This window comes from Gambusia affinis, linkage group LG06, assembly GCF_019740435.1.
Source record: "Gambusia affinis linkage group LG06, SWU_Gaff_1.0, whole genome shotgun sequence".
Classification (NCBI taxonomy): Eukaryota; Metazoa; Chordata; class Actinopteri; order Cyprinodontiformes; family Poeciliidae; genus Gambusia; species Gambusia affinis.
Genome location: NC_057873.1, coordinates 26,620,325 through 26,642,783, shown reverse-complemented (window position 1 = coordinate 26,642,783; position 22,459 = coordinate 26,620,325). Strand labels below are relative to the sequence as shown.

At 38.6% G+C, this 22,459-nt stretch overlaps 1 protein-coding gene across 1 annotated transcript in view; it reads left to right on the top strand.

The window, feature by feature from the left end:
- The window catches only part of dph1 (diphthamide biosynthesis 1), a 67,112-nt gene that overhangs the window by 41,431 nt on the left and 3,222 nt on the right, over positions 1–22,459 (top strand). Inside the window, exons 6-10 of the mRNA XM_044120387.1 lie at positions 1,676–1,797; positions 5,385–5,453; positions 6,601–6,757; positions 10,547–10,647; positions 21,164–21,242. Coding sequence (XP_043976322.1) covers positions 1,676–1,797; positions 5,385–5,453; positions 6,601–6,757; positions 10,547–10,647; positions 21,164–21,242 — 528 coding nt within the window. The remainder of the gene's footprint in view (positions 1–1,675; positions 1,798–5,384; positions 5,454–6,600; positions 6,758–10,546; positions 10,648–21,163; positions 21,243–22,459) is intronic.

Below are 22,459 nucleotides of genomic sequence, written 5' to 3'. Positions count from 1 at the left end.
TCAACCCTTGCACAATCTATGTATTTTTTGTGGTGCCTGGTTTTCACGAACCCTCCTCTGAGCTCAGTTCAAGTGTGGGTTTGTCAAATCTGGCAGCAGTTATTTTAGCTTTGAAAGGCGCAATGACCTCGGAAAGCCTCTCAGTTCAGCATCATGCTCAGGACTGCTCTTTACATAAGCAGTGGCAGCAGTTATAGTATTAAGCTTTAACATCCCTCTCTCTGGCTTGCTGCCTCGCTGTTCTATAATGTGCTCTGCTGCTTTCATTTTCTGAGTTCTTCACCTCCGCTGTGCTAATGTAAAATACACTATTTTTTATATCACTCTACACTCCTGGGTGATTCTAAATTGCATGTTTTGTCGTTTCGCTGCGTCCATGTGTCCATAGTTGTAGTTTGCATGGATGACTATATGGTTTGTTCTTCAGTAGATTGTTTTAGATCTAAAGACAGTTTCTATGATGAATTCTCAGGAAAGACTAATGAAGTGATTCAATCTATTTCATTTCATTTTAGATATAATGGAGATTATAATGCATTATCTCTGCCATTAATTTATGTTTTCTTTTCAGCTAAAAGGTAGAAAACAATTTGCTGTAAATTCAACTGAATTGAAGCCATGTTTTTTTTTTTTTTTTTAATGAATGGTAAATACTGCTAAAAGGGGACATATTATGCAAAATTCACATTTTGCACTTTTTTGTACTTCCCTTTGGGTTTCTACTGCTTCTGAAAACATCCCAAATGCTTAAACAAACAATAACAACAACAAAAAACACTCCCAATAGGTTAATGTTTTTTGGTGTCTGGAAAATTAACAGTTTCAAAAACTTCCTGAATGTTGAGTCACAGATAAGCAGGCAATGCTCGTCACTTAGCAACCCCAATGAAGCCAAGCCCATCACCTAGCAACACAAGCTTGGGCTCCAGTTCATTTTACCACTGTATGCGCTGTACAATGGCTTCTGGAGAATGCAATAGTTTTATTGTATTTTGTATTTTATTGTATTTATTTTATTGTATTGCATACATCTTTGCTTTTTCTGCAAACATGTACGGATGTATAATTGTGCATCTATTTGCCGCCAATTAAATGTTTAGTTGAGAGGAGGAGCTTATTTGGATTCAAAGTGACAGGAGGCCCTGAAACAGCTCAGAACTGAGCAGCCTGAAATCTTATCACCTAAGACTGATTTTTTGCACAACATGCAATGAACGCTTATATTTTATTGATATCTTATTCTCTTTCGAATGATCTATATTCAGATTTTATAAATAAGACATTTAGAAGTACTGAAGAAAGGGATTAAGCTATATTTTAAGCTTCATTAATCAGTAGGAAAACTAAATTCTTGACCTTTCCATAAAGAGATCTTTATAGTAATCAGTAATTATATGCATTAATTACTCTACACTGATTATAAAAAAGGGGTCTATTTTAAAAATCAACTTGAAATATAACATTCAGATACAATTTATCTAAAGAAAAAAAAAAAACTGGAATATTTTTTGATAGTTCAGAATCCAGTGCCTAACTTCAATGGAAGAAAAAAGATTGAGCTATTTTTCTCTGGGAAAAGGTGATTAAAATTGCAAAAGTTAAATCCTGCAGACCTTTGTCTCACCTCCTTAGAATAAATATGTGGAAATACTTTCCCCTCCTCTTCATGTCGCAGGCTGTGAGTGCAGCCCTGAGGCCAGAGTATGACATGCTTGTCCCCCAGTGTCGGCCTCTGTCACCGGGAGAAATTCTAGGCTGCACCTCTCCACGCTTGGATCGCCACGTCGATGCCATAATGTAAGAACCCTCCTTCCTCCTGTCTTCCCCTCTCGCCGGTTCCATGCCCACTGGTGTGATTTAAGTCGTAATCACTGTGACAATACTCCCAGTCACATAAAATGTAGTTGGCAGAGATAACCAGGTTTGTCTGTGTTCCGTAAGCAGCTGGAAGAAGCCAGATGCTGATCCCCCCGGGAGGCTAAAAATACCTTCTCACTGTGGAAATCTGCAAATTCGATGTAGTTTGACAGCTTTGGATGTCTTAAAACCGCAGCATAGCCACGTCCGTGCCAAATTTTTAAACTTTTTAAACAAGAGCTTTTTTCGAAGCGCGACACCCACTGCGACATGCGCATGGCGAGAATTGATAAACTGTGCAGCACATCTCAGTTTGTTTACACATTTGTTGCAGCTCAACTGATTGCCTATTTTAACTTATCTCATTTTCTGTGGAATAAATATAACTTCCAGCCAGTTGTTGCATGACTTCTAAAAGACTAGACTAGTGTGTGTGTGTGTGTTTTTTCTTTACGTGACTGTGTGTAGGTTAGATATTTCAAAGCATTGGAGAAAAAGGAACAGAGAGATCTGCAGAAGTAGCAACGTGCCTGCAGCTGCTTTTCGTCAATAACATGCCGTGCCGGTTTGTGTTCGACAAATCCTGGGCTTTGTTGCGCACAGCGAGATAATGTAATTTCCCTGATTTAATTATGCATAGGTGAAAATTCCTCCTCTGTCTTATCTGCACACATTTAGCTTTAGTCATTTGGTGTTAGACCATGTGATTCAAACCTTCCAGTGCGTGAAAACACACGGTAAAGCTTCGCTATGTGCACACGTGGAGATGAAAGCAATGCAAGAGTTACTGTGTGTTTTACATATTTGTTTAACATGTTCTCCATCTATCACATTTTGAGAAGCTCTCCGATATTTATACAAACAGTATTATATTTTAAATCATAAAGAATTAACTCCTACTTCGTTTTCTCTTTGGTCTTCAAAGCAGATAAACTTTTATGTCGTTTTTTTGATAAAATATTTGGCGCCAGGGTGAGGTGGTTTCCTCGACTGCAACAATATTTTTCTCTCAGAAAACTGCTATGGAAATCACTTGTTCACATCACATGAGTAACATGATCAATTTTTCTTAGTGACTTATCACATGAACAAACTTATTAATGTGTGGTTTTAGTGGCATTTCTTATTTAATGGAAATTGTTTTTTCGACATAAGAGGAATATGGAAAATGTTTTCTGCACATTTGTAATGGAAACGCATTACAAATGTGTAATGCGTTTCCAATATTTAACAATATGATCGGTTTTTCAACAAAACTGATCATATTGTTGAAAGACAAAGATCCTTTTAAGAACAATATTCAGATTTATGGTGTACTCTAAACAACATCAAACAGAATGTGACAAATTCATCTGCAAAGAGCAGCTATACAGAATCTATGGGTGAGTTTGGTGGCAATAAGCACAAGTGGGGTTCCTCCTCCAGCTCTTCTTCAAGAATAAATAAACAGTTGTATTCATACAGCCTGGTAAAAACCAAACCCACATTTTACTCTTTGCTTCATCCAGAGGGTCTGGAGCTTTGGCTATTGAGAAGCGATTGCTTGTTGGAGGCGTTGGATCTGATTTTACCCAGTTGCGAATGTTTGGCCATGATGTTTGTATTGTGCCAGTTTGATGAAGCTGACTGGAAATTGCCGTGCGGTCACAGTCACAAGCTCTTTGTCAGTAACAAAATGTTGATAAAACTACAGCAATAGGTAGAGTACAATCCTAAAGCAGCCCAGAAAATGAACATTGTTCAAAACTTTTTCTCCTGTTTGCTGATTGGCCCGATTGAAACTCAGTCAGAGGAATTCAGCTAAATGGGTAAAAATCCCAGGCGGAGAACTGAAGGGAGAGGAGAATCAAGCAGAGTTGCTTCAGAAGACAGTAGCCAGGCTACTGCTCTCTCAACTGTGAGAGTTGAGGACACCAATTACTTCACACCAAGCAGACAGACTCCTCGAAAGAGCCGTAAACTGGTTCAGACTCAGTTTTATTTGGAATCATCCTTTAGTTATTTTTCTGCAATAATTAGCTACGTCAACATGATTTCTTTTCGTTGTGTCTGAGCCAAATGAAAGAGAAATATTTGGTTTTAGATGCTATCTGAGTATTGAGGGTAGTTATACTTGGAAATATTGTTACTCAAGTAGGAGTCAGATTTGGAGTCAAACTACATTTATTTTCAAAAAATGACTCAAATAAATGTAACTAGTTTTCTACAATATCTTGACAGCTGCATCACAGTAGTGCAATTAAATCCTCACACTAGCTTTAAGACTTGACAAACCATGGCTCCCTTATATAAAGTGTGCATGCCGTGTTTTCTTACACTTCTGCTACATATTTATTGATTTTGTACATGACAATAAATAGAACTGTGGTGAGATACAATCCTGTATAAAAATGAAAAAGAAAACTTGTGAAACTGATAACGTGCACACTTTAGACTAATACAAAACATGTTGATATTATGATGAGGCTCCATAAACATGATCTTCAACGCTCTCTCTCTCATGCGGCACCAAAATGGAGAGAAAAAAAAGTATTCTGTTGTGATGTTGCGGCATCACTGAAAACTTAATTACAGAGTAATAGTTTCCGTCAATAATTAGGTTTCCTTTTTGACTTTAATAAATTATTGTCAATTTAATGTCACGACAGATAAGCCGCTGTTTCTAACAACAGCATCAGAGTTCAGTTTCGTTAGTTGTGACATATCTTTTGCAGTGTCAAATATCCTAACCTTTTGAAATGGCATTAATTAAAACTCGGCTTTGGTTTATTTTTACTTTAATTAGAACTGAGCAAGTGTGACAGAAATGCTGCATGCACAAAATGTAAATGCACATGCAAGTCATTGAAGCACTGAACAGAAAAACAACTCTTAGCAGCCAGAAATTGTATTCAAAAGAGCTTTAAGAAAAGATCAGTGGAGCATTTCTATCTTCTGAAATGCGCTTTTGCTCTTTCTACAAAAGAACAATGTGTGGATGTGAACATGATGATAAGGCGGAGGCTCAGAGAGCGCAGCCGGAATCGGACAACGGGACTGAAGTGCTTGCAGGTTTGTTGTCGCGGATGTAATTATACGAGGGGCTCGGACGTTCCCGAGCAATGAAAAGCAATGCAGAGGAGGCTGTGCCGGATTTCATTCTGTTCCATCGTTGCATATTATTTTACTGGGACACGCGGGGAAACGAGTGCAGGTTTTCACATAGGCGCGCTCTGACACATAGTCTAGACGAGTTTCAAAATTGCCTGCATGGCAAACGGCCTACATCCCCGTTTCAAGCCGCTCAACAAAGAAAGCAATTAGTGAGATTATTTGCATGTCTTAAGTAAGAACAGGTACAGACCTGAACATCCTCCACATCCACGCAGCAATATGCATTTATGTTAGTTCATTTGTGTTTCTTAAAAAAGGCTGTATATCTACGGCACACTCATATTGAGAAGCAGCAGGGTGAAGACAGACTTATTTTTATCTTCTTTTTCCCCCCTCCAAATTCCTGTGCTCACAATTAAATGTATTTTTTTTAGTTATCTTGGCGATGGAAGATTTCACTTGGAGTCGATCATGATCGCAAACCCAGACATTCCTGCCTACAGGTAATATGAAAGAACACGCAAGAGAAAAGTTTACGTATGTAATGTTTTCTTTCCTGGAATGTTAGTTTGTAACTTTTATTAAAAAAAATACAGTATAATACAAGATTGGTAATCTGTGAAAACATCTGCTTCCTCTCTGTGGACCTGCTGCCATTTGCAGAAAGACACCACTTCCTCTCAGACACAACCAATCAGAGCCAGAAGGGAGGGTCTGATTGGTTGTTTCCAGCACTGTCAATCAGCTCGCGTACACACTGCAGAAAACTAGGAAAACTGTTTATCCTCTGTCAACGGACAGCGCCTTTCTTTTAACTAGCCTTTCTTTTTATTATCTTTAAAAATGGCTTTCCTTTTTCGTGCCATCATTTCAGATGAGGGATTGAACAAAGCTCCAAAGTTTATATGGGTTTATATGGGTTTATTTTGTAGCTGCATTAGCCCTTTTCCACTATTTTGTCCCTGCAGTCTCTGCCATTTTTCTCTAACAAACCTCTGAGCCAGAACAGAACATCTGTATTTATAATGAAGTTGAATTACACACAGATGGTCTCCTTTTACTAATTAGGTGAATTTAAGCTACTGGCAGTTTAGTTGTATTTGATTAAAGGTTTCTGAAACAAGTTTTTTTATTTGAAAAAATAAAAAATTAACTATAATCTGAAAAATTTTGAAACAAATCAATCAAATAAAAGACTTCTTGTTCTGTTTTCCAGTCCCTTTTAAGTCAGAAAATCATTAATATTGCTGTGCCTTGAAAAAAGTGCTAAATAATGTTGCTCTGAATAATACACTTTAAGCAAACTTGTTTGAATTTAAAGCCAAACTCAGTTTTTATACATTCATACACTGCAGCTAAGATCACAGGTCTCCCCCTCATAAACAAGATTCTAATCTCAAGTGTAGCTGAGAAAAAGAGATTAAAAGCTCTGAAATGCCCCCATTTCCCTAAGATACTGCAGCTCCTGTCATACTTGATGGCTTTTCATGATTAAACTTCCCGTCTTTTTGCGCATTTCCATCCTCGAGATAGATACCCGAGCAACAGCTGGTAATGGGAGTGATAAAACTTCCCATGTTTATTCCTACCCGCACCTCCTAAAACATCTGTGTGCCATAGCGATTCTCCCCTCTCTGTGCCTGTTTGTAGATATGACCCCTACAGCAAGGTGTTCTCCAGGGAGTACTATGATCACAAGGCCATGCACGCCACCAGGCTGCAGGCCATCGACCAGGCTCGGCTGGCCCAGAGATGGGGTCTGATCTTGGGCACGTTGGGCCGACAGGGCAGTCCCAAAGTCCTGGAGGTGAGTTTGCATCCTTGTTTCAGCAGTCTGCTTGTCCCGAGGCTTCTTGTGCAATCACTGGTAATACTTTGCTAAGTATGGTTTGTTTTCTTCTTTCTTTAGACAGGTGTTTTGATGGCATGTAATGCTATTTGGACAGGCAGCATTCTGTGTGGCAGCTTGTTATTTTGTGATGCAGATCCGTATCTTTTGATAGTACTCTTCTTCTCAGGTTGCTTCAGTTGAAGCAGATTTTTTTACGGTGGCCCTGAAGTTCAATAATTCACTAAACACAACTGTAAATTTAAAAACATAAGAACATATTCAAAAACATGACATTAACTAAGCACAACTACAAAACATGAAACCACATTGGCATTAACTAAAATCAACTACTAATCAAGAAAATTACTAATTATTTTTGATGTTGTAGATGTGTTTAGTGAATTATTGAAGTAGTTTGCACTGTAGATTTTAGAAAGGAGGAAATGATCAATCAGAGTAGCTAGACATTTCAAATATTTATAGAAAATCTACAGTTTAAGATCTACCACTAAGCCTTTTGTGTCACGGTATAAGTTGACTTTAGCTTGAATGCTAGATGTAAAAGATTTTTTTTCTTAAAGCTAATACACACTCTGAAGCTTCTACTTCAGGTTTACTTAAATCCAGATGTGAAATATTAAGCCAGCATTGATGAAAAATGTCAACAGAAAACCAGACAGATCATTTCCGTTCTTAAAAGAGAGAGGATTTAAGAAGGCAGATTTTAATAATAATAATAATTTAAAAAAAACCTCTAAAGCTTTCCAGTAGCGATCTGCTCAGATTAAGAAGTGTGGTGTCAGATAACCTCACAAGTAAAAGAACAAGTCTAACTCTGATAAGAGCGCAGTCATTGAAATGTCTCATAATCCTCCCAGGGAGGGTGGATATCAGCATTGCTTTTTACCTTTATCTCACTTAAAGAGCATTTGTGGAATTTTTTTTTCTCTCTCCCTCCGTCTGGTTGCCTCCTGCTCTCATAACAACTCAGCCAACTGCCCACATCTCTAAAGAAATACTCAGCAGGGAAGTGGAGTTTCGAAAAAGAACAATTAAATTTATTGATACATGCATCCTATTGGATATGGGATGTCGTATAACTCCCCTTTATAGCCCAAAATCAACCCAGTCTTATCTGGGTCCTCTACTCTAGAGGTAGGTGTTGGTCTGGCCCAGAATAAAATTCATGCAAAGTTTGGCTGAATCACTCCAAAACAATGGCAAAAGAGTATCAGTTTTTAGTTGGAGGCAAGGTGACGTAACACCATGTCTGGGAGAGAGGAGTCAGTGTAACAATAGGATCTGACTTTTTTTTAACCTTTTAAACAGGCTGAAAAGGAGGATAGCCGACGTTTTAATCTGTCTTTAGCATCTTCTGCCAATAATTAGCGCAGTAATAAAATCTAGAATTTAAATTCTTTCTTTAGTAGCGTTTTAAAAAGGGTTATTAAGTTATGCCTTCTGTCCGCCAAAAGGCTGTAGAGGTGACGGTTCGACAATAAAATACTTTGAACATCACTAGACCTTGACAGTACTTCTAATGTTTTTTGTGGTCGTTGTTGAATGAAGGAGCTTGAGAACAGCTCAATCTGATGAACGGACGTTGTTCAGGTACAGTCAGTGAGAGGAATAAAACATCAAATCTGTAACCTCAAAACGACATATTTTCTTTTGATGTCAATTCAAACTGAAGGGATGAGTGTGAAGTGATTTTAGGAGTCAACGGTTCACTGCTTCTCTGTGGCATTTTGACCAGAGATTTCTTAAGGAAGACTTGAAAAGACACAGAAATTCATCTAGAACTTGAGCCTACCTGGGTAATTTTACAGAAAGGAATGGTTGTCTTTTCCCCGTTCTTCTCGTGCATTCACTAGTTTGCAGATGCGAGCAGGCAGTAAATGCAAATGTGAGAAATCTGAAATCTCAATTAAACCTTCTTCTTTCTGATTATTAAAGCCAAACCTGTGGACAAGCTAGCAGGGAGCTAAAAAGGCGCAGTCAGTGAAAGTAGATGCACTGCTCTTGTAATGCATCACTTTTTATTGTGAGGTTTTACAGCCGAGAAGAGAAATGTAAAGAGTGGATTAAAGGTGTAGGAGAGGTAACGCTGAGGTTATAGAACTGTGAAGCAATAGCCATATTTATCACCGCTTTCAACATAAGGTGTCAGCCAAAATCCTACTTAGGGCCAGGATTTACTGTCTCTCTGAAAGGCACTGGCAACTTTAAGCAGTTAGAAGAGAAAGAGTATAAAGAGTTTGTTCAGCTTCATTGTGAACCCCGGCGTAAAGTTACAGTTTACTGCCAGTGACAACACTCCGACCAATAGGTAAAGATGTATCCATAATTGGATTGCTCATCCTGCACATCAGTATACCTCAGGGACCAAAAAATAATAAAGCTGCCTGGAATACATTTAGAGAATCTCAACTAATTTAGGTGACTTCAACTGGAGCATAAATCTACATTTCAACAATATATGTACAATCTGTCCCTCTGCTACAGCTGAATGGAAACATAACTTGTAATTAGCTGCGTTCAGTGACAACACGGTCACAGACATACAGTTACCTCACATTTGAAGTAGAAAAAACTGCACAGTGGTGAGTCCAGCTGGGAAGTTTTTTATGAATTTTGTGGATCCTACTGTGGTGGAATGTGACTTAAAAAGGTTGATTTAGTTAATTGCAGGATTTTTAATTAACTATTTGAAATTAATCGCATTTTAATTGAATAAAATAAGCAACATTTCCATTTTAACTAAACATTCTTGCTGGTAAATTATTGACGTAACAGACAAATGAGGTCAATAACAAAGACATTTGTTTTTACTCTGTTACTTTGGTTATTCAACCATCAGAGTGGTGCGAAGTGCCGTTATACCCATTCGGCTTTCAAGTGTTTCAGGAACTCCTGATCATTCGTGTAACGTCTTTAGAAATGTGGACTGTGGGGGCGTGCTGTGTTGGTGCAGGGGGTTAGCACGCCCCACGGTTTGAGGCCTTAGTCCTCGATGCGGACGTCGCGGGTTCGACTCCCGGTCCTGACGACCTCTGCCACACGTCTTCCCCCTTCTCCTCGCCCTCTTTCCTGTCTGCCTACTGTCGCAAAAATACGAGCCACTAGCATTGCAAAAACTCTTCGGAGAAAAAAATGAGGAAAAGATAAGAACTGTGGACGCTGCTGACATGTGTAGCATCAAGATGCTTTTTTAGACTTTAATAGCTTCACTGATAGGCTAACTCTTTTTTTAGCACAGAAAAAAAAGTAAAACTGTATTGTTCATACAAAGTGAAGTTACCTTAAATTGCAAGTTAATTTTCCTCAAAGTTAGGTCAAGCAGTTTTCGTAAGCTTCAAGCTGATTGGTCAAAACAAGAAAGGGTTACTGACTTGCGACGTGTGTGTAGGTGTGTGTGCGCGTGTGTGCGTGTGTGTGTGTGTGTTTTGAGAGTGGCAGTGGGATGACTGAATAGAAACTGACAATATTTGTTACTCTATTGAAATATCACTCTGTTGTTAAAAGCTTATTGCTTATTTCACCAGCATAATGGTTAAATGTCTGAGTGGGTCTAAAGCTTAAAACACAAAAACTTCCTCAAAGTGGCCGCATATTGCACCATTTAACTTAATTTTCTGAAGATTTTTTAATTATTCACCTCACACTATTCCAATTGACCCTAACTGCCCTGAAATAAAACAAAAGGGTTATAAATTGGAATATATATTTTTATTTTGCTAAAATCCCTGTTTTGTTTTTCCGTAGCACCTGGAGTCAAAGCTTGCATCTCTGGGCAAGTCCTTCACTCGAGTGCTGCTCTCTGAGGTTTTCCCCAGCAAGCTGGATCTGATTCCAGATGTAGATGCGTAAGTATTATTATTCACAGATAAACACTTAAGCATATAATTTATCTATTTAACATTTATTTTCCTTTGACATAACTACTAATCTTTTCAGATCTCCTGTTCATTAAATTTAGCGACTTGATGAAATTTGCGAATCAAACATCAAGCAACCTGCACACAATCACTTGATATACTTCAGTTTTACCGTTTTTGCTCTGTACTTTTTTTTGCGTTCATATGGTTACCTAAACAAATTTGAGAGATGTGTTTCTGTAAAGTAGGCCCAAATCTGAAACATACTTCAACTGATTAATGAACCATTCAGTGGAGCGTACAGTACAGTACTCTGTTTCTGAGTAGGACTATTGAGCCAGAGCTGCTCATTGGTAGATAAAACAAAACTGGGAATATACCCTCCAGAAGCCAATATTTTATCCTCAGTTTTTGCTGCGTGAACGCAGAAAACAAATCAAGCGCATCATTTAGACTTCGACTGTTGCTGGTTTGAAGGCGAGGCTGCTGTATGTGAAGTGATTTTGATATATTTTCCAGAAGCTCCTGATGCCTTTGAGCCACATTGTATAAAAGCATGATTGTGCAAGGTTAAGTTCTTTTTTCTTTTTCTTTGTTTTCTTGTGCAGTGAAGAGGGAGTCACTTTAATATTGTCACTGGGCAGAGTTGGAAGTTTGTCATGCTGTCTATTTTATTGTGTGTGTTTTGTTTTTTTTTAAAGCAAGGATCCCACAATTTCCTCTTATTTCAGAGTTGAAATTATTTTTTTTTTGTGTGTAGAAAAAAATGCCTGCAAGATCCAGACTAAAGGACATTATTCTCCCTGACAACATAAGCTCTGGATAATTTGTATAAAATGTCTTGTTTGCCGTCCAGCCCTCAAGTCCTTTATTAAAATCCTTTTGAGCTGACAATTGACAAACAGCCATTTAATTGAGAGCCATTAGGCTGAAGTTTAAATTGCAGATTTCCAACACTGAACACTTTCCTGTAGCTGAGCTAAAAAGATTAGAAATACAATAGCAATAATGTTAGCCATGCCGCAACGACATGCAGGAAAATCACGCGGGTCCCTTCAATCAGTATCCCAAAGGTTATAAGTTGTTTTTTTAAAATACTGGAACTTCCTGTTTATTATCTGAATACATATTTTTATACATTAAAACAACAAAATATTCTATTAAACAACTGCTTGTAGGAACTAATTAAAAAAAAATAAATAAAGGAATTAAAGTTGAGCATTTATTGTATTATCATTTATTGTGATAAATGATAATTTGGATTTATTGGTGTCGCAATAAATTCCAAGCAATGATGTCCTAATTGTGGTGATTGATAGTTTTACTGTTTTGTCCACTGTTTGTTTAATGAAAGCATCATTGAAAACCCATAAATTTGGAATAACAGTCACAGTGCTCAGTGTAGTGATACAAATCACACTTCTTTATGTGACTGGTGTCCTAAAATAGCATGTTACAAATAGGAATGGTTTTCAAGAGCAGTATTTATGTCTCTGGAGCTATAATTGTTGTGACATCTCTGTTAGTCATAGAGTTACCTAATAGAAATGTAATAAATAGTTTTCATTGTCACTCTTATCGTTATATCGTTATTGCAATAGTATTGAAAATAGCACAATAAAATTTATCTCCTAGGTCAGCCGATCCTTTTACCAGTGTGGAGCAGATTGCAGATATTCTTAGGTCAACATTTACTGTTTTTTTAAAAAAATGTGATTATATTTAAATTTAAGTCAATTTCAAGTCAGAAAATCTGATTCTAATCTAATTCTGGATCTTACTACCTTGCAAAGCTTCTATGTGTCGATTTTATGAAGAGAAAGGAATGAAACCGTCCCTCTCAAATGTTTGCTTTATTTCAAATTCCTTACCACATTTGCCTCTTTGACATGAATAATTTATGTCAACTAATTCCCCTGCCGAGCTGGTGTGAAGAACAGCGAGTAGTCAATCAGCAACATTTCTGATGCAGTCTGTAAGCATCATTGTGAGCATAATTGAGGAGTCAGCACAGTTTGCCAGCGCACATTACAACACAGCTGACAAACACTGTTTTCAAGCTTATATGTTTATAAGCAACATTGGCATTCAGGTCTTGGTGAGTTTCCGGCATAATTCATCGTGAATGTCTCACACATTGTCCTCAGCATTAGAACAGGGTGCATGGAAAGTAGATTTCTTACATGAATAATTCACTAAAGAGCCTGCTTGAGCCACTTTTGCATTAATATAAGGGTGTAGAAATGCATAGAGAAAGAAACATTTTCTTTTTTCATGATCTGCATAGTCATCTAATGTCGATAGAGAAACTGACTTGCGGATCCTCCTGACATAACTTATTTGATCACACACTAAAGTAAAAATTCACCTGACTTGTCAATAATTTATTTATTTTATTTTTTTTACGTTGCTGAAAATCACAATTGAAGACAGAAGAAACATTCTCAAACGCCCCGGCCGGCAACACTCACTCCTATCTTTAGAAACGCTCTCCTCAAGTTACTCCGAAGAAACATCAGATGCAGTCTGACTCCACGTCTCGGTTTTTGTCTGATTTATCGGACTTCCAGCTGCAAAGGCTGCGCCGGAGATGGACAAGGGGTCAGCGAGCCACTGATTTGCAACAACTCCAATCACCAAGGCGCTGGCACTCCACCTTCTTCGGATTGGCCTCTCGCTGCGGAGTAATGAGAGGTGTGATGTGTGAGGGAGGAGTGGGTGAGATAGGGACAGAAGGTCTGAGAGAGATTGAGCCAGAGAGACGTGGATATAGTTTGAGGGGGCCGTGTTTGGAAAGCCAGAGATTGTAGTTAAAGCGATTCTTTTCTTTTGTTTTGTTGTGGGGTTTTTTTGTTGTTTTTTATTTTTGTGCTCCTCCTCAGACTGACGTGCAAGTGCAACACTGAAATTATGTAATTCAGGCACGATTCGCCCAACCAAAACAAACCCTCATTACAGACAAAAAGCTTTTCAACAAGATCTGCTTCGGTAGCAAGTATAGCCTTGATGTAAAGAAAAAAGTCTAGAATACAAAATGAAGGCTCACCCTGTGTTTTTTCTTTTAAGTCCTTGGCATGCAGCATGAAATGTAAATGAAAATGCAGTGTTTGCAAATTTGAAACATGCATCTAACTAAAAGCTGTGCAAAACAACACATGAAATTAGAGATATTATATGAATCTTCATTAGGTGGAGTCTAAATTCAAAGCAAATCGAGACGGAGATGGAGCCAAAAGTGACCATCCAGCTTATTAGTGTACTTTTAAAGAGGCAGTATTATGTAGTTTCTTAGCACAGACAGAAGTACAGCACAATTAAGTAACTATGTTACCTTCAGTTGTTCTAAAAATGCTATACGTGAAATATAGGTGAAAGGTAATTTGACTTTGGAATTTAACGCCTTGGAATTGGGCCTTTCTCTCTTTAAAAACTCCTTCTCTTTTTGAAAATCCGCTTTCAGGAAGTCATCACATGACCCCTCTTTTAACCCTTAAAACGTTTTTTTACCAGCGTTGCTCTCAGAAGAAGCTCGTATAATTAGCTGATGCTCTTTTTCACAATCTGTTTACTAATTGCTGCTGGCTAGTCTGAAGGAGCTGAGTGGGGAAATTAAAGGATTTCCTAAGCATCCATGAAAGAATCAATATTAATATAGTATAAGATAATTTAAAGCTCAAAAAGGTGAATTTTATATAACAGTGTACCTTTAAAAGTTACCATCTATTACATTATGATGATATATTAGGAAACATTTTGTAGGTAACTTGCATTTCTGTGATGGCAGTTATTTATTCATAAATGTTTCATATGAAGGTAAAATAATAGTCAAGGAATTCCTCCCAACTAAACATTCCACAGTCAACTATTGGTGATCTTTTAATAAAGTAATTAGGAATGACAGCAATTATCCCACATGCGTGGAGAATAGATGGCCAACTTTCTGCATAGTCTATAGCTGCATACCTCAAAACTTCATGTATACTTCAGATTATCTTAATAAAATGGTGAACATGGAATGTTTTTCAATGGCCAAGCAGCTGAATCGAAGTTAAATGCAGCTGTGTAAAGCACCACTACATAAACTACCATGTATTGTGCAAGGCTTCACATTATATTGTGAATATTTCGCCATCCCAGTAACAGTGTGTGCAATATTCATATTGAAAAGAGCATCTTTGAGTCAAATAAATAGCATTCTATGCATTATGTCTATGCTTTTTTATGTTAATTTAATATTTAGCCAATCCTTTGATGATATTATTTACCACTATTATAACCATTGGAAGATTTTCTGCAGCCCTACTTTAGAGCTGTTGCCTAGAATGAAACTCATCAATCTTTGTCTGGCCTGACTCGAGTCTGATGTTTGCTGCAGAGGGGATTGCTACATGTGGCCGTCTTTCGAGAGTTTGGCTCGGCCGCTAAACTCCTTTGAGAGAAACATTTAATTCTTCATTGTAACAAAAAAGCAACGTCTTACCACTCAGGCAGCCTAAAATCTTAAACTTAAAGGTATCTAAGGTTACCACTAAAGTCTACTTTGGAGAGTTGAAGACAGCCAGGGATTTACAGATGCTGGACGATGTTAGGTAGCAACGGGGAGGTCTTCCCTGGATTGCAACCACCTGTGGCCTGACCCCGTCCTTTGGTCTGATACCCAGCAAGAGGCTTTGTTTGTTTCAGGAACCGCCTTGGAAAGAAGCTGTGTAGAAGCTGTTGGGAGAAAAAGACTGATGTCGTGATATTGCAGCGGAGACTAGACAGCAAGGATGGAGTGCAAAGATTTATCCAGGGAAAATGTGATGTGGGGGTTTTGTTGCAAAATGCACCTAAGGAATGACGAGAGACTTTGGCATTAGTGAACAAGCCTTACACTTGGCTGTAAAAGAACTATGGAAAGTGGTTGAAGTTCGAAAGGAAGGACTCTACTTGATCTCCTGTATAATGTTGAGCAAATTTATAAGAGGTTTTAATCTGCAACCTCTTGATAACAACAAACAGGTGAGTCTAAACGCAGGCTGTATCCTTCGAAGGCCGCATTTGAAAGCTGATTAGGTCACATTGACGCAATAAATGTTCCTCCAAATTTAAGTAAAAAGGGTTAAATACGTAATAAAATAATTTTTTTTATAAATATACATTTATTGCACTTCAGTTGTTCAACCTAATAGAAGTCCTTTTAGAAGTCCTTTCATCCTTTTAGTCATGACTTCACACTTTATTATAAGTGTAGACCAATAAAGACAGGCTGTGGTTACAAACGACCAGTGAATAAAAAAAAGATACCTGATCTCAGTCTCCATATGCGTACAGATACTGACTACGTTATTTTGCCATTGTGCTTCTCAACAAAGAGACTATTTAACCTGTCTTTAAACAGCAAATGAACAAACAATTTTTAGCCTGGTGGTGGTGCAAGTAAAGCCTGGTGGCCCGCCAGGCTTAAAATACACTAAAAAACAGCAATGAAGTATTTTTTGGTCTTCTCTTTTTACTGTATTTTTTCTGCTCGGATTAGCCTGCACGGACACCTGCATCCTCCATCAGCTTATAGTAACAGTGACGAACAATAAGCGGCACAAGGCTGAGGCTGCATCAAAGCCGAAGTAAGAAGCATAGAGAGACAGGGCAGATTGGGAGGTAGATGGAGTGTGTGCTGCTGCCTAGCACCATCAGACACAGCGCGCAGCACAGAGCCCACCCCCAGGCTGTCTCTGTCATTAAACACTCACATACTTTTCCATGGACTGAGAAAGGCACCATTAGCATATGCTCTTAAGTGTGTAATTAGTCTGTCCCCAAGCAGGTTTTAAACTAATGTACACATATCTGCACACCACACACACGCACACACACACACACACACACACACACACACACACTCTTATCTAAGACAGCAAAACATTATGCAGTGCACTTCTTATCTCTCTGTTTAAAATTAAATTTTGGGCAACATTTAAACGAAATTGATTGTTTTATTTCAATCATGCCCTTGCATTGAAGGTGAGCACTATTTCTCTGCAGTTCTGAGGGGTTAGCTTTTAATGGTTTCAGCGGTTCGAAGCCAAGAGTCGGAACGAAGTGGGAGCGTGCAGGTGGAGGTTCGTAATAGTCCACAGCAGGTAATGCAGTATGGCCAAGCTGGAGCTCATATTGCATAGCTTCAGAAAATGTCACATGGTTTTAGCTTTTATACATGCCAGCGTGGGGGCGCGCCGGTCCTGAATCCCGCTCCTCTAATCGCGGCATGCGTCTTTGTATTTGAAAGGTTCCACTTTCTGTCGAAGTCAACGCATTCTTAGGAGTAAATAAAAGTCATAATCATAGATTCTTTATGTCAACTGACTTTCTCGTGGTCAAATGATGCCGCCTCATTTGAGACTAAATGCTGGCTTTTTCTTTCTTTTTCATGCTTCATTCAGCGCTGGTATCTCCTTGTTTCATAGCTCTTGATTATAACGTTTTTCCCACCATCTCACCAAATTAGAATGTTGTCAAAAAGTAAATTTGTTTTAGTTATTAAATTCTTGTGGCTGTAAATCTGCTGCACTTTTTGGCTTTAGCAGCATGCAACAGCTCATCTGTTGGATCTGGTGTTTCTTGACAGAGATTTTCTATTGTATTTAGGTCAGGGCACTTTGCAAGCCAATCAATCAAAGAAGCTGTTTACATTACAAATGTGTACAAAACTTTGTTTGTATGCCACAAAAATTGAAAAAAATAATAATACAACAAACACACAATTTACACAAATAAGAAACTCAATAAAATTTATATGTCAATATGTTTGTTCAAGCAATAAGTCATTGAAAACATGCCGCGGCATTTTCATCCCACTACTTCCTGTCGTCTTCTCCATCGTTTCTGTCAGTAGCAACATCCAGCTGGTCATCACGACTCGTGGGATGCAAGTCACAGTTTATCATGTTAAAGCCAAAAATGTATTTGATGTGAAATGTGGCCGTCATGCACAACCTTGTATGTTTTGAAAAACTGAAACGACACATGACCTTGAACAAATCATCACAGTGAAACACGAGGATGGCAAGATAATACTTTAGGGATGGATTTCCTCACCAGGGAAAGAAATTTGATGCTAATTACATGGCAAACCTGAAGTTATGCATGAGCTAGTTTGCATTGGAAAGTGCAGAGAAACATTTAGTCTCTGATTTAATTGATTGATTTATGAAATTTTTAGTTAACAAAATAACATGTCACTTGCTAACCCACTTTACAAATATTTACTAGTTGTTATTGACCTTAATCAAAAAATTCTGGTGAAACAGATTGATGTTGCGTTGTGAGACATAAAATCAAGATAGTATGAATTTCCGTACAAGAGAATGTGTTTGTCACATTTATTAGAAATATATAAATATTTTTACTCATATCTAGAAGAAGCAAGCTCGAATTATTAAATGAAGTGCAAATAATAATGTGCAAAAGAAATTATGTAAATGAAGAAAAAATATGCTTACGTTACAAAAGCACAAAGACATACCAAGCAATTTTGGTCTCTTTTTAGTGCAAATATCTCATTACATTTGAAATACGACAGAAAGAAAACTCTCTGATAACCTTTTTAGCAAGTTGTAGGAACTTGTTTTAGGTCAATAATTCCTTAATATTGATGACAACGTACTTGTTCCACTAGCAGATTATTTAAATTATAACTAAACATTTTTGTCATGTTAAAAGGGACATAATCTATAGTGAAACTAGTACTAAGGAATTATTGTCCTAAAATTAGTGCTTTTATCTGACTAACTTACTTGTAAGTTAGTTTTGTCGTATTTCAATTGTGCTATTATATTTGCACTAGAAACCAGAAAAAAATACTTGATAAGATTTTGTGTTTTTGGAGTGTAAACAACAATTTACATACAGTCTAACACTTTTTCTCTTATGCACCTGGGTCACAGGATTTACAACATTCACAGGCTTGTAATTAAAGCAGCTACTGGACTTAAAGGCTGTGCTTTCCATTTCACTCTTGGCCTAAACTCAGCAGACCCATGTGTTAGGAGGCTGTTGTTTGGTGCAGGCGTCTCTGACTCGGTCGACTCCGGAATTAGAAAGACGAATACGAATTTTTGGGGAGCGACGAGAGAAGAATCTACATAATTTGAAGATCACATTTGCCTAGGAGGTGTGGGAATATTTCTGAGACGGAAGGCAGAGTGTGGCGCAGTCTGCTCTGCAGCTGAGAAACTGTGTGAAAGTTGGGAAAACGAGGAACGAACAAAAGAGGCTGGGATTTACTGCAGTAAGGTTCACACGAGCAAATTCTGTTTTCTAGATTTATTTTTTTCTTTTCGTTGCCTCGAATCCTTTTTCTCCCATAGCTCAGGCTGGTATGTTGTAGCTGAAATTAACCTACGTGTAGTGGTTTTTTTTTGTTTTGCTTTTTTCCTTCTCCCGTGCAGCAGGTAAATCCATATTTGCTCGTATCTCCTGCGGAGTTGTGTGATAAGGATTAGGGACAAAGTAAGACACGCTGCCTCGGCAGAGATGGAGCTGTGGATAGCATTGATCTGTGAAACTTAACCCTTGTACCCCCAGCTGCTTTCTGTCTTCATTTTCCCCATTGTTCACTCCTCCCTGCAGCTGTTTACATCCACACTCTCCTCCTCCTTCCTCTCATGCATTTTCCAGAGTAAACACTTTCCTCCCTGACAATCTTCTCCCTCCTTCCTTCCCCCCCATGTCTCTCATTCCTTCTTGTCTTTGCCTCTTTGACCACTCCTCCTGTGTTGGTCTTTCTTCTATCATTGCATATCTCTCCTCCCTCGCCTTCTCTCTTTTACTGCTTTTTTTTTTTTGCTCACCCCTTCCCCATCTCTCTGAAACAGCCCCACCACCCTGTCTGCGAGCTATGTAGGCTACCTCCGTGGAGACCAGCTCTTGTAGCTTTTTTATTCACACTCACCTAACCTCTCCCTCTTTTCTTTCGCAACATTTTTTCCCTCCTCCTCTCTATTCACCCATGATATCCTCTTTTTTTTTTTTTTTTCTTCTTTTTTGTTTTGGTTTTATGTTGATTCTTCCCGCAGTCAGTCAGGACTAGACCACTGCAGGCTTTCTTTACCTTCTCATTCCTGCTTATTGCGGTTCAACCATCTTAGGAAGTGCTACACATCAGCACCAATAAATGCTGGTTTTCAGGTGGAGGGAGGCTTTCCCCTCTACATCACGAATTCACATGCAACGTGCAGTTGCAGATGTGCCCTGCCTTTCTAATCGCAGCTTTCTGTCTCAGGTTTCATCACAGCTTCACGTTTTAACATATCTGAGTTACTGTGCCGAGGCACAGGACAACACTTGTAAATGTACAACTAAATCACTAACAATACCACAAAAGCAGAGCCATAAGAGTGATTGATTGCTTTATTTTAACAGACTCATAGTCCACATAGACATAAAAGAGAACAAAGACATGATACACAACAACATATACAAAAAAAACTAATTAAAGGGATGGTATGTATTTTCTAGGCACATAGTTCCTTTTTGTAGCACAATCAAGTAACTGTTATCTTTGGTTGTTATGAAAATGCTCAAATATGGCTTACGGTGACGGTGGTAGGAGTTTGCCCAGTAATCAGTGTGTTGGTGGTACAATCCCCACTCCACCCGCATCAATGCAGCTTGAAAGAAATAAGTATTTTTTAGTATTTATTTAACGTCTTAAAATTGGGCTTCTGTCTCTTTAAGAAACTCCTATTCTTTCTGAAGCTCCACCTTCAGGAAGTCATCACAACATCACTCCTCTATTAACCCCCTAACAACAATTTTTACCAGCATTTCACTGAGAACTAGCTGGTTTGAACTCAGATTAGGTTTATTTTTGATGAGGGAATAACACTAGAACATGTCTTCTGCAGACTTTACATTATACTGTCCCTTTAATAATGCTAACTTCAAATATTATACAAACTTACTATCTTTAAAGTAAAAAATATATAAATTTCCTGACCTGGTTAATTATCAAAGACCACAATATTTGTGAAAGTAATAGACAAGCTCATTCCAGAAAATAATCAGATCTTCTTCAAATCCTCATTTTCTGACGCTATTGCTAGCATAGCCTCTTGTGAATGCTATTGTTTGTTAGCACAGGCACCATTGATGGCAGATAAATGGTTTTCCTGTAGCAATAAGTTATTTCTCCACCATTAGTACAATGTAGCAAAGTACATGAGGTTGATTGACAGCGCTAAGTCCCTCCTCTTGGTTCTAATTGTTGTTTTTTGGTGGAGGAGCTCAATCTTTTCACAGATTGCCTGTCTCATAACACACTGTCACAACATGACAGTTTCAACAAAAATATAAGAAACATATTCTTTATAAAAATGTCACACTGCAGCTATAAACATGTATCCTTTTTGTTTACGTTTGCTGTCGTGTCCAAAATAAACCAACAAATCAAATCAAATGTTTCCCTTGTTGCACTCATGAATGCTCACTGATCTGCCTTTTCTTTATTGTCGTATTTCTACAGGTGGGTCCAGATCGCCTGCCCACGCCTCTCCATCGACTGGGGAACAGCCTTTTCCAAACCCCTGCTGTCTCCGTACGAGGTAAACTCCTTTCTGCCAGTCACTGCCCCCCCAAAACCCCCCCAACTACACACACACACACACACAGGCCTTCCTAACAGCGCACAGAGCCTTTTACAGATTGGCATCTTGAGGCTTTTTATCAAAGTACAGGAGACAAGTTACAGTGGCATGTCTAAAAGGCCAGTGAATTTATGTGGCTCTCAACAAGAGCTGTTGATGCTCGAGATGGAGTGTCACTCTCACTCCATCCTCGCCACACCATGAAGCACGACATGTGAAAACGCTACGAGTAGAAGACTAGCCCCCCCTGCTGGCCCTGGGGATAAACAGTCCCACCCCTCATGCAGCTGTCTTGGTTTTTTTTTTGAAGAACAAGAAGAAAAAGAGGAGGAAAAGAGAACAATCGGACATTGGAGAGAGGGTTAGTTTGCTGCAGCTGGCAAACAAGCAAATGACAACACTTTTGTGGTTTTTTTTGGCATTGTTTAACGTCTAACTACCCCTTTGTACCAGGGTTTCTCTCATGGATGGGCCACTGATTTCTTTGCGAAATTACTGTAGGGGAAATTGCTCTCTTGAATAGAAATAGTTTCTGTTTAATTGCAAGTATGCACCTCGTTGAAGCACTTCCACTTGTAGTAAAGCCGTCTAGAATGAGAATAGCATTTCCATTAAAAAAAAAAGAAAAAAGAAAAAGATTGTTTTGGGTGGGGGTTTTTTTCTCCCCTTTATAATTGCGCACAAGAAAATCTGGAACTCGCCCTCGTTGTAATGAGCTAAGCGCTAATCTCTCCCCTTAAGTTCCTTGTTTTCTTTCGGCCATCGCTCTCCCTGCCAGCCATTTGTCTGCGCTTTGAAATAATTTGTATCTGAACGGTTATGATGGGACTCAACTCAGCCTCGTCTCATAACCACGAGCGTACCGGGTAAACTGACGCTGTGGCGTTTAGGATGAAGATGAAGAGGAATGAGACGGGGAGGGTGTAGGGAGCACGGTGAAGGGTGTGTGGTGGTGGGAGGGGGACTACACAGCATTTATTTTTCAGTGCTTCTCATGTTATATTTATAGTCAATAATACACACTTGGCTCTCCTGTCAGAGCAGGGATTAGTGAGGGATGCTAGCTTCCACGGAGAGGAAGATCTCGGTGTGAAAGAGGGAAAGAAGGAGAGCAGCGGCTAATAGGTGGAGTAAATGAGAGACTGTTGGTGCAGAGGGAGAGGAAATGAAGGGAA